Source organism: Cannabis sativa, chromosome 5 (assembly GCF_029168945.1).
Source record: "Cannabis sativa cultivar Pink pepper isolate KNU-18-1 chromosome 5, ASM2916894v1, whole genome shotgun sequence".
Classification (NCBI taxonomy): Eukaryota; Viridiplantae; Streptophyta; class Magnoliopsida; order Rosales; family Cannabaceae; genus Cannabis; species Cannabis sativa.
Genome location: NC_083605.1, coordinates 53,026,103 through 53,038,304, shown reverse-complemented (window position 1 = coordinate 53,038,304; position 12,202 = coordinate 53,026,103). Strand labels below are relative to the sequence as shown.

The window sequence follows — 12,202 nt, the reverse complement described above, 5'->3', positions numbered from 1 at the left end:
GCAGGAAAGGGTAAATTTGTCTGTACCAGCAAATGCATTTTGTAATCTCAGTTTTTCTGCTTAGGTTGGCATGTAAATTAAATTATAATATTTTGCAAAAAGGTTTGTGGGATCCCGAAACTTGTTATTTTTTTGGATTGCTAGTAAGCCCGATTTAGAGGGATTAGGTTAAATTAATGGTTTTCGTAGCGTGCCTAATTGTTAGGGCGTTACACCTGTGTGTGTGAGTGTGTGAGCGAGTGGGGGCTTGCATGTGAGCCATGAGTGTATGTGTGTGAGTTGTTGTGTGTGTGTACCAGTTGGGGCTCGCATGCGAGCCTATGTGGGGGGCTCACATGCAAGTAGTGGGTGTGTGAGTGTTTGTGTCGTGGTATGTGTCTGAGTGGGGGCTCGCATGTGAGCTATGTACATGTGGCTGAGTGTTGTGTGAATGTAATGTAAGAAAGGTGAATTATGTTTAAAATTTGAATATATGTTGGAAGAGAATGTTGTTAGAAAAGTAACTAAAGGACAAGGCGTGCATGGGAGAGATGTACAACCACGCCTCCTAAAAGCTCTGAAAGCAAGGAGGCATGAGTAGTGGAGACACCACATCTACAAGGTCCGAGGACCCGACCAAGAGTACGAGGAGCAAGACCACCTCCCGCACCTGCGTTTTGCAGCTTGTAAGCAACAACTTAGCTCTCTTGGACCATAATGCACCTCAGCCCAATAAAGCGTATAAATACCCCACTCTCAAGTGTGAGAGGAGGTTAGAAAATAAATCTTATAACTCATATATTTTATGCAATAGAATGAAGCTCTGACTTACACAAGAAATCTCATAGCCATTTAAACTTACATTTCACTTCATCTTCATTTTGTTTCTATGTTTTACATTTAGATTTTGGTTTTTCGGCCACAAGGTTTGTTGACGAGTTCTTACCGTCAACAATTTGGCACCGTCTATGAGAATGATAAGATCAAGCCAAGTCCTTATTGGCTCACAATCATCACAAAATGCGTAGATTCTCACGTCGTCTTCAGTCAATGACTGTTGACAGCGATTCATTGTTGGTTGTTCAAGCTATACGATGGAACACTAAAATGTATTCTTATTTTGGTGTTATTATTGAACATTGCAGGTATTTGTTGGGAGGCTTGCTTCTAGTTTTTTTATTTTTTGTTAAGCAATCTGCTAATAGTGATGCTCATTGTTTGGCTCAGGCATCCTATTATATCTCTCATCGTAAATTCAGTGGAAGTGTTGTTGCTACTTAAATTGAAGCTACATTGTTAGCTTATTAAATTTTTTAAATGAGATTGTTAGCTCATTTAGTTAACTAAGTTTCTCATTTTTATTGAAAAAGAAAAAGAAAAATAAATCAGCAAATATAATTACATTTTGGAAATTTTATTTCTTAAATTAATGATGATTGTGGTATAAATGAAGTCTTAATACTCTATAAGCATCCCAAATAGATGCTTTATAATAACTAAGATTTAAAAAAAAAAAATAGTTAAAAAGTTAAAATTGATCTCCAACTACTCAAAATTCTTAGCTAAAAAACCTAATTTTAAACTTTTTAAAATCTTTATCTATATGTAGTTAAACTTTAAAGTTTTATTATTTATTATTTTAATATTTAATTGTTTTTATTTCTCCTATTAGTATTTGTTTATTATATTTTGTTATTTTGTTATTTTGTTATTTTTTTTTCTTTGATTATAATTAATATAAGTATCTTACATATATTAAAAGAGCTAATAATTACTACTATTCATAAAATAGTCAACCAAAACGATTCGTTTCTTCTATGCATACATATATATTAATAAACTTATTGAACAATACAAAATTTACTCCCACATTTTCCACACTTATATATCCCATCTCATTCATTCCACATTTTATCACCTCTTTTTTTTTTTTTCTTTTAACTTAATTTTAAATCTACATTGTCGAAGAAATGCATATTAGCCTTCTTTTTAAATGTATTTTGTAATTTAATAATAAAAAACCATAATAAACTTCTTTAAATAAAAATAATCTTATTCTAAATAGCAAAATAAATTTATAAATAATTACAAAAAAAAAATAATAATATTTGTATGAATACCAAAAATACTATTTTTAGTGATATTTTCACTAATAGTCCAAACAAAATTACTTATTACTAAAAAATAATATTTAAATACAAATTATTATTAATTTAATTTTACTCACAATATATTATTAATAAATCATGATTTATGTGATTAATAACTTTAGTAACAGATTTTTTTAGAAAGAAGAGCATCAACAATAGGAATAATTTTTAGTGTTGCCTAAGTAAACCCATTATTAGCTCTTACCTAATCAAATTTTTGTGGGATTATTTCACAAATACACAAAAACAACAAAAAATTTACAAAAATACGGTTTCACGGAATTTTAATATTTTTATGATTTTTTGATTTTATTTACAGAAAATATAGTCTTTTTATGTTGTACTCTTGTTAATTTGTTGTTCATTTTTTGTTATCCGTGTGTTATTTTTTGTTGTTGTTTTGATGTTATTTTCATGTTACTTTTATATAGTTTTCTTGTTGTTTCTATAAAAAACTATAAAAAAAAATAAAAAAAAATAATAATCTTTAAATGTAAAAATGTATTTTTTTTTTAAAAAAAAAATGTATATGGTAATTTAATAATTAGAGACCATAAGTGATTTTTTTTTAATAACATTATTTTATTTCCAATAACAAAGTGAATTATAAATAATTACAATATATATTAGCATAGATCTGCATATTTTAATATTTTATTATGAAAAAAATACATATTTTTAATTAATATTTATAGCTTTCTTTAATAATATATCATACTATTTATTGTTTATATTTCATGTACCTTTAATTTAATAATTATTTTAAATTATAGTAATAAATTTTAAAATAACTAATACAATTAAATATATTAGCTCAATATGTAATTTTAATTTATCTTTATTAATTATGTTTTTTATATCTAATATCTTTGCTATACATTAATATATGCTTATGTGAATTTAATATAATATTTATTAAAATAATATTAACATATTTTAAATTAATTGAAACTTTAAAATTTCTTTATAATATAAAAAAATTTCGAATAGGATCATACATATAATGGTAATGATGGTAAGCCCTTTTGATGGTTGCTATTTAGTAAATATTTTATGTTATATTTTTTTATTTAGAAAAACTTTGTATTCTACCATATTTAATTTTGAGTGAAAGAACTTTTTATTATTATATTAAATTTTTATGTATGTGTAATTTTTAATTTCATTTTAAAGTTTAGTATCAAATGTATTATTTTTTAATTTTTTGAACAAATTAAATGTATTATTTTATTAAAATTCTTTATTATTGTGCCATTTTCTAATTATATGTATTTTTTTTTATTTTATTTCAATGTCTTTTAATACATATTGTATTAGAATTAAATGTTCTATAAATATTTAACATAAAATATCAATCAATAATGATTGTAATAATAACTATTTAAGAATTTTATTATTAAACTGATACAAATTATTTATATAGATAATTATACTTTAAACTAACTTTATGATAATATATATAATTTTTATATATTTTTTAAATAATTTACCTTTATAATAATAACATATAATTTCTCTTTTTTATTTTTTTTAAACAGAATTACATACAATCTTTAACTATATTTATTACACGTGCAACGCACGTCCCAAAACTAGTTATATTTAAATGTTGTGAAAGAAAATATAGAGAGGTGTTTTTTTTTTTTTTGAGAGAAGAAAATATAGAGAGGTTGACTAATAATAATAAAAGTAAAATTTGGAAAGTATTTTGAAGGATAGAATAGTAAAACACAGCTCTAAAAATCTGAAATTAAACTGTCTAACCCTTTCTCTCTCTACTCTCTCCACTAACCCACCAACTCCAGGAGCAGACCTCCCTTTGCACCGCTCACGACAGAAGCATACCACCGCATATGGCAGACCAACCCTAAGCGAACACTTAAGATCGAGCACACAATCTTAATCTTCATCTTCTAAAGGTATTTAAAATCTAATATTTATATATATGCATATTTTTGGGGAGAAAGAATAATTGCAATAAGCAAGAAAATGAAACTACACCTACACCATTATTCATGATAATCCTTCTCAAAATTGTCTCCTCAATCTAACCCTTCTTTCAGAATTGTATTTGTTAGCAACCCGCATAATATTAGAGCTAAACAAGAAAAATATTCAAAACTTAGTTCATTTCTCCGAATTTTTTGTTTTCTGTATAATATTCTGTTTCTCTGATTGTATGCATTTCTCACCTTAGGAGGCGATTGATTTGGTAAATATGAGTTTAAATGGATAAAATGTATTAAAAATATATTTGGCTGCGATTGAATGAATTGTTGGTGAGCTTTGATTTTTCACATCTTGAAGATCTTGTCTTTGTTCCTTGATGACTTCATTGTAAATCTTTTTGTTAGTTTGGGTGAATAATTTGATTGATAGTAATACTAGGCTCGTGGTTAAGTTATTTATCATATATCTAATGATCTTCATTCTGCTGTTGTTTTCTGTTGTTGCTTGGTAATATAAAATTATAACTGGTGTTAATTTTATATAGTCGTTTGCTAATTTATATTAGATTTACTAATATGTTTTTTCACTCTGAATGTAGGTTTGAAGAATCATAGGGGCTTCTAGTGTTTTAATTATCTTCTCTGCTAAATGATAGAGGCTGCAAAATACTTTTACTTCAAACCCATATTTTAACTGGAGAATTATCTTGATAGATGTTATTCAATATGCACCTAGAGGAGGCAATTTCGCATTGGTTAGAAAACTTCCCTGCATGTTTGTAGCTTGTTGGGTTTCAGGAAGTCAACGGGTTTTGCTATACTTTTAAGCCCTTTTCTTTGTCTGAGCTGGTTGAGAAAGTTTTTGGTTTGCAGTTGGTGGGGAAGGAGAAATCTTGGATAAGTATTTGTTGGTAATAAGCCACTCTGAATGAATATGAGGAAGTATGTGAATTCCCATTCGGGAAGGGCGTTTGGTGATAGGGTATGGATCACTCCATTCTTTGCTAGCTTGCTCATATTCATTACATTGTTTTTGACAGCCATATTTGGGCTGTTTGCCTCTTCCAATGGCAGAGAGCAAATCCCTGTTGATGTTATTTTATCCTCAAAATTAGAGTCAGATGACTCAAGTGGGTACTTTGTTAATTCTGAATTGAAAAGATCACCAGAAATAAATGGAAATTCCAAACCAAGGTTGCCTAGATTCGCGTATCTCATTTCAGGTACAAAAGGTGATAGTCATAGAATGATGAGAACCTTGCAGGCAGTATATCATCCAAGAAATCAATATGTAATGCATTTGGATCTTGAAGCACTGCCCCGTGAAAGGTTGGAATTGGCAGCTTCAGTGAAGGCTGATCCCACATTCCATGAAGTGGATAATGTGCGAGTCATGGCTCAGTCCAATTTGGTAACTTACAAAGGTCCTACAATGATTGCTTGTACATTGCAAGCGATTTCAATTTTATTGAAGGAGAGCTCAGAGTGGGACTGGTTTATAAACCTCAGTGCATCAGATTATCCTCTGGTGACGCAAGATGGTTAGTGTCAGTTTCTTAGCTTCTCTATATTTAAGAACGTTGGTGTACCTAAGTTTACTATCTTGATTTAAAGATTTAGCATTCATTTCCTTTTGCCTTTAAGCAATCATATAATTTGTTCTGATCACAATTCTGAAATGTGGATAGGCGTTTTGTCTTCTAATTTGTATTTTATTTTTCAAAGAGTCCAACTTAGAATCGAGAGTTGTAAAAACTTATGGTAGGTGGGTAAGCTAGTTCAGAACTACCTTTTTCTTCCATGTTGGTCTTGTCATTCAGAGATTGGAGAATAATAACTAGGTCATTTGAATGGATCTATGGAGAGTATGAGTAAGGGGACATCTAATGGTAGTGTCACTTCCTTCATTCTTTAACTTGCATTCTTTTAACTCTTAAACAATGTTGTTCATCAAAAAAAAAAAAAAAAAAACAAAAACAAAAACTCCTAGACAATGTTTAGATGATCCTTTTATACTTGTACAATCATATTGGATTTGACTTTATGTCCTTTGGTAATATCTTGTACTTGGAATAAAATGTGTTGATAGTAAGAACTGGTCAACTAAACTTTAGTTATAAAATCAAATGCAAATGGGTGAAGATGAAAAGTTTTAGAGGAACTCAGTACATTAATGAAGAAAAATAGTTTTGTATTGAATCTCTAAACTCCTTTACAAATGATTATTTCCAACTCCTTCAATGGAACAGAGAGATATTTATAGGGAGTTCTAATGGCTCCAAAATACAAGTGGTTCCAAAGATGGGGACAAGATTACTTTTGTACCATGAAGATCAGCATGTCAGACGGGTAGAGGTGCGGCAGTTGTCGGGTGTCAGTTGGTACTCCGAATGAGACAAATAGTGTCTCCATTACTTGTACTTGTTGTACAACCACTATTTCTTGAGAGGTAAGCGTGCTTTAGCAACTTCATCCTTTGTTGTACGTTCCCTTGACATCCCTCTCTTTATGCTCATGATGCGAGTATAACACTTAGGAGAAATAGTTAAGTGATGGGTCTATGAGAAGCGAGTCTTGTTGTTTAATCTTAGTAGCAACTCTTTCCCCATCCTTTTTGGTAGTCACTCTATTGTAACATATATACACTGAATGTGATTGCTCCTTGTGTGGAGCAGGTGGTGTTAGGTGATGATTATTGGAGTAAGGGAACAAGGGAGAGTGAGTGAGTGAGCGGGGAGAGAGAGCTAGGGAGCGAGGAGAGTAAGTGACGGAGCGGGGAGAGAGAGCTAGGGAGCAGGGAGAGGGAGTGTCACGTGGGAGAGAGCGGAGCGAGGAGCTCCTCACGCGTGGAGCTCAACCCGTGCCTTGGTCCTTCCTCATGTTTGCTCTCCCCCTCAGGGGTGTCCCGTCTTGGTAGTTGGTGTCTTCTTTTCTTGTAAATACTTTTGTAAAGTGTATTTTGGGATTTTTCCTCTCACTAATCTATAAATCTCCAAAACTTACACTTGAACAATTTTTTGGAGGTCAACAAAAAAGAGCCCTTATTATCAGATAGTTTGATGTCTTCTTGCGAACTTAAATAACACTTTATGTTTCTTGGTATATCATTCTTTAAGCAAATTTGGTTGCTTTTTGTTGTTTAATCGGAAACCACTGATACATAAATTATTGTATTCTCTGAATTTCTTTGATGCAAGCAATCCTATTAGCTTATTTTTGCCTTGTTTTTTATTATTTATTGTAAATTATGCAAAGAATTTGAACGAGGTGGTTTCCAGGCATAATCTTAATACTGCTCTATCTCCTAATTTTGCAGATTTTCTTCATGTCTTTTCTAACTTATCAAGAAATCTCAACTTCATTGAACACATGCAGATTGTTGGGTGGAAACTGTGAGCAAATTGCATAAACCCTTTTTTTAAGTCTCTAACAGCTTCTTATCATGGCTCTTATTATTTGTTATCATTTTCCACATATCTGTTTTTCAGGAATCAAAGAGCCAAACCAATCATTGTTGATCCTGGTCTGTACTTATCAAAAAAGTCTGACATTGCATGGACTACTCAACGTCGGTCACTTCCCACATCATTCAAGTTATTTACAGGTAATTGTGGCGCTTGCATATGCATATTTTGAGGACACATTTGTAATCCAGAATTGGCTCATTTTTATTGTTTGTTTTGTTCAGGTTCAGCTTGGGTAATGCTAACCCGACAGTTTCTAGAATACTGCATATGGGGATGGGATAACCTGCCACGGACTATCCTCATGTACTATGCAAACTTCATATCTTCACCGGAAGGCTATTTTCACACTGTCATCTGCAACACTGATGGATTTCAGAACACTGCAATAAGCCATGATCTTCACTACATTGCTTGGGACAGTCCTCCAAAGCAGCATCCCAGATACTTGTCAATGAAGGACTTTGACAAAATGGTCAAAAGCAATGCCCCATTTGCTAGAAAATTTGCAAAAGATGATCCCGTGTTAGACAAAATTGACAAGGAGCTTCTTGGTCGAACAAACCGGTTCGCACCAGGGGCATGGTGCATTGGAAGCTCTGAAAATGGAGCTGACCCTTGTTCTTTGCGTGGCAATGACTCAGTCTTCAATCCAGGTCCTGGAGCCCAGAGGCTACAAGAACTTTTCGGGACTCTCTTGTCCGAAGATTTTCGGAAGAAGCAATGTGCGTGAATGAGGATAATGCCTTTGTTTCGTAATTAAAGGCCATAGTTTACTACTCATAAGTGTACATTAATTGTCTTATAGGTTATATTTAATCACATTGTCTCATATGTAAAGTGGCAGAGTTTTGTTTCCAGTATGGTAAAACTGTACATGAAATTTAAATCGCAATTCCACTTTACAGTTTACATCCTTTTTATTTATTGAATCGCAATTAATGTACATAATGGATCGTTTGAATAGTGGAGGGGGAACAAAATGAAAATAAAGGAGATGTAACACAATTATATAACAATATGTATTTTTTTTTTTTACGAAATATATACTTAGTTGCATAAACATCTTATAAAAAATATTGTAATCTAATAATAAGGTTTTTTTTTTTGCGTATATACCAAATTGTAATTGAGATCTTCACCAAATGAAGTCTATTTAAAATAAAAAGAAAATATATATAACTAAAATAATAAAAGATCTTAAAAACATACCAATTATTATATTCAAATATATGATCACAGTAGAATCTCTATAATTTTGGCCAGTTATAAATAAGAATAACCTCTAAATTGTAATTTATCCCGTATTAACAAAGTATACCTCTATATAAGAATAATTATATCTTAATAAAATATATACATGTATTATGTAAATTTATTTATGTAAAATTAATAATTTTATTTTAAAATATAATACATGTATGAAATTATATTTACTTTAAAATATTTCCATTATAATATAGTATTAATGATTATTTATTGTTATTATTGTTAAATTGATATTTTTTGGTTTTTTAATTTTTTTTTTCTAGTGTAACTCTATTTAGTTATAACCTTCCAATTAGAATATAATTTACTTGGTCCCAAGTTTATGTTGGAATTATTTTACCAGGATCTTAGATCTACTCACGAGTATGTTTATTAACATCCTAAATATGAACTTTCTAAAACGATGAAATAAACACGTATAAAGTTTAAGAAACCTTACATTGGGTGCAGCGGAATTAAATGACTTCTTCCGTTCAGATCTCTAACCCTTGTATCATTTCTGTAGCAGAGTATTATCAAGATCTGAACCTGAATTTCTTTCTCTGAATCCTTGATGCTAAAACTCCTTAGCTGATGATCTTTCTTCACGATCTTCCTCACTATGATTGAGGTATTGCTTGCTGTGTGTGGGCACTACTCTAATCACTAAGGTAATTTCGAAATTCTAAGGAAGAAGAGAGAGAGAGGGTGGCGGCCAAGGTAGAGAGAGAAAGGCTCAGGTTTTCTGATTCAGAAGTGTAATTTTCTTGAAGCCTTCACTATCAATTTATAGCATTCCACTAGGGTTAGGTTTGAATTATTTGGCATTAAAATAATGAAAATATCAGTTTAAAATGCCTACAAAAGTGGCCGGCCATAGCTTGATGGATTTGGGCCTTGCTTTTTGCAATTTTGCAATTTTAACACTTTTGTATCTGATTTTCTCAAAAATACCAATTTTCTAATTCAACCATTTAAATGCCAATTCTAACTATTTAATAACTATAAATAATTATTAAATAATATTGTCATTTATCATATTTATTAATTGAACCATACAAAGTATCATAATTAACAAATATGCCCCTATTAACTCTTTCTTTACAATTTTGCCCTTACTTAGTGAAAATTTCACAAATAGACATAGTCTAATTTGTGAATTATAATTGATTAATCAAAACCAATTACATGAGTCTTACAAACAATATTATTTCAACTAGTGCGGGGACCATGGGTCTATATAACCGAGCTTCCAATAAGTAGATCAAGAATTTAGCACTAAAATTCACTAACTTATTAATTCTTCGTTGAATCCACGCATAGAACTTAGAATTGCACTCTCAGTATATAGAATGCTCTATATGTTCCACCATATAGACGCATCATTAGTTATCCATTGTTATAATCCTAATATGATCAATGATCCTCTATATGAATGATCTACACTGTAAAGGGATTAGATTACCGTAACACCCTACTATGTATTTTATCCTTAAAACACTTGACCCCGTATAAATGATATTTCAGCTTATGTGAAATGAGTACTCCACCATTTATGTTCGTTTGGTCAAGCTCGAAGGAGATCATCCTTTGCTTAGTATTCGCTATATAGAAGCTATAGATTCCATGTTTATCCTAGCGCTCCCACTCAATTGCACTACCGTGTTCCCAAAATGTACGTATCACCCTGACCTAAAAGTAGGCTTAACTAACAAATCAAAGAACACGAATAGCCTTTCAAGATTGAGCCTAATCATAACAGGATTAAGAACATTTGATCTAGGATCAACTTGGCGATATTGACTTGAATAGATTTTACGGTAAGTTTAATTAAATCTAAGTCAAAGTTCAATATCGGTCCCTTCCGATGCATACTCCATGCATCCAACCTGAGCTTTACTTTAACCAATGTTCTGGAAAGAACATAGCATTTCTCCAAATGCAAGTAAACTCTTGTTGTAGATTATCATATCAGTAAAACCATGTGTCTGATAAATCTAGGAAACTTTATTCACATAGTCATGTTTACTTTCCAATGTGATGACAACACAATAAACATGATCAAGTATGTGAAAAGGGTTTAAGATGAATTTATAAATCAAATAGACAAGCAATTGATAAGGTGAACCAAAACATACACAAATGAATGAAAAATACTTCTGTTTCTTTATTGATGTTGAATAAAATAGATTACATTGAAATGGAGTTTTATTTAGAGCATAAAACCTAACAAACTCCCACATGCACTAATATAAAACTAATTAGTACATATCAATTAATCCTAAATTCTGACGGTGCTTTCCAAAGGCTGTCACGGCCAGGACTTTGGTAAATGGATCAGCTAGGTTGTCCTCTGTGTCAACTTTCTCAACTAGTACATCCCCTCTTGCCACGTATTCTCTGATAATGTGACACTTCCTTTCAATGTGTTTGCTTCTCTTGTGGCTTCGAGGTTTTTGGCTGTTTGCTATTGCTCCATTGTTATCACAAAGTAAGACCAGAGACTTTTCCATTCCAGGAACAACACCTATACTGGTGAAGAACTTTCTTAGCCAGACAAGTTCTTTAGCAGCTTCTGCTGCTGCTATGTATTCAGCTTCCATAATTGAGTCCGATATCGCAGTTTGTTTAGCACTTCTCCAAACCACTACTCCACCCCCAAGAGTAAACACCATCGCAGATGTAGATTTCCTGTCTTCAAGACTTGCCTGGAAATTTGAATCAGTGTAGCCTATGGGATTTAAAGCACCACCCTTGTAGATTAACACAAGATTCCTTGTACTCTTCAAGTATTTCAGAATATACTTAACTGCATTCCAATGTTCATGTCCTGGATTAGACTGATACCTGCTCACGATTCCAACAGCATACCGTATGTCGTGTCTAGTGCATAACATTGCATACATTAGACTTCCAACTGCAGAGGCATAGGGAATTTTCGCCATGTCCTCTATCTCTTGAGGATCAGTCGGAGACTGTTCCTTAGATAGAGGAATACCATATCTAGAAGGCATGTTTGCCCCATTGGTGTTGTTCATGGAGAATCTCTCTAAGACTTTGTCTATGTAGGTTGTTTGAGAGAGAGCAAGATCTGTTCTTCCGGTTTCTGATAATCTGAATACCAAGAACATAGGCTGCTTCACCCAAATCTTTCATATCGAATTGAGTGTTAAGCCATTCCTTGATGTGCGTCATTTTCTTGACATTGTTTCCAATGATCAAAATGTCATCAACATAAAGGACCAAGAATACTACTACTTGGTCTTCCTTGAGTTGGTAAACACAAGGTTCATCTTCATTCTGAAGAAAGCTGTAGGTCTTGATGATTTCATCAAACCTTTTGTTCCATGAGCGAGAAGCTTGCTTAAGTCCATAGATAGACCTGTTTAGTTTGCAAACTTTCTTTTCCTGC

At 31.9% G+C, this 12,202-nt stretch overlaps 1 protein-coding gene across 3 annotated transcripts; it reads left to right on the top strand.

Moving 5' to 3' along the window:
- Positions 1-3,806: 3,806 nt before the first annotated feature.
- On the top strand, positions 3,807-8,458 carry LOC115716554 (beta-glucuronosyltransferase GlcAT14A-like). 3 transcript variants are annotated; one of them, XM_061115747.1, is made up of 6 exons: positions 3,849-4,048; positions 4,678-4,833; positions 4,952-5,619; positions 7,395-7,470; positions 7,567-7,682; positions 7,767-8,458. In XM_061115747.1, the coding sequence occupies exons 3-6, from the start codon at positions 5,007-5,009 to the stop codon at positions 8,273-8,275; spliced, it is 1,314 nt and encodes a 437-aa protein (XP_060971730.1). In that variant the 5' UTR covers positions 3,849-4,048; positions 4,678-4,833; positions 4,952-5,006; the 3' UTR covers positions 8,276-8,458. The 3 variants fall into 3 exon arrangements, with proteins under 3 accessions (XP_060971731.1, XP_060971729.1, XP_060971730.1); XM_061115748.1 differs by lacking the exon at positions 4,678-4,833 and having other exon boundaries at positions 3,807-4,048; XM_061115746.1 differs by having other exon boundaries at positions 3,845-4,048; positions 4,678-5,619.
- Positions 8,459-12,202: the final 3,744 nt, after the last annotated feature.

What these genes read in the sequence shown, in the direction of transcription:
- LOC115716554 (XM_061115748.1), top strand. Translation starts at nt 5,007, where the DNA reads ATGAATATGAGGAAGTATGTGAATTCCCATTCGGGAAGGGCGTTTGGT. An exon ending in TCCTCTGGTGACGCAAGATG is followed by an intron (nt 5,620 to 7,394) that starts GTTAGTGTCAGT and finishes CTAATTTTGCAG; the next exon opens with ATTTTCTTCATGTCTTTTCT. An exon ending in ATCATTCAAGTTATTTACAG is followed by an intron (nt 7,683 to 7,766) that starts GTAATTGTGGCG and finishes TGTTTTGTTCAG; the next exon opens with GTTCAGCTTGGGTAATGCTA.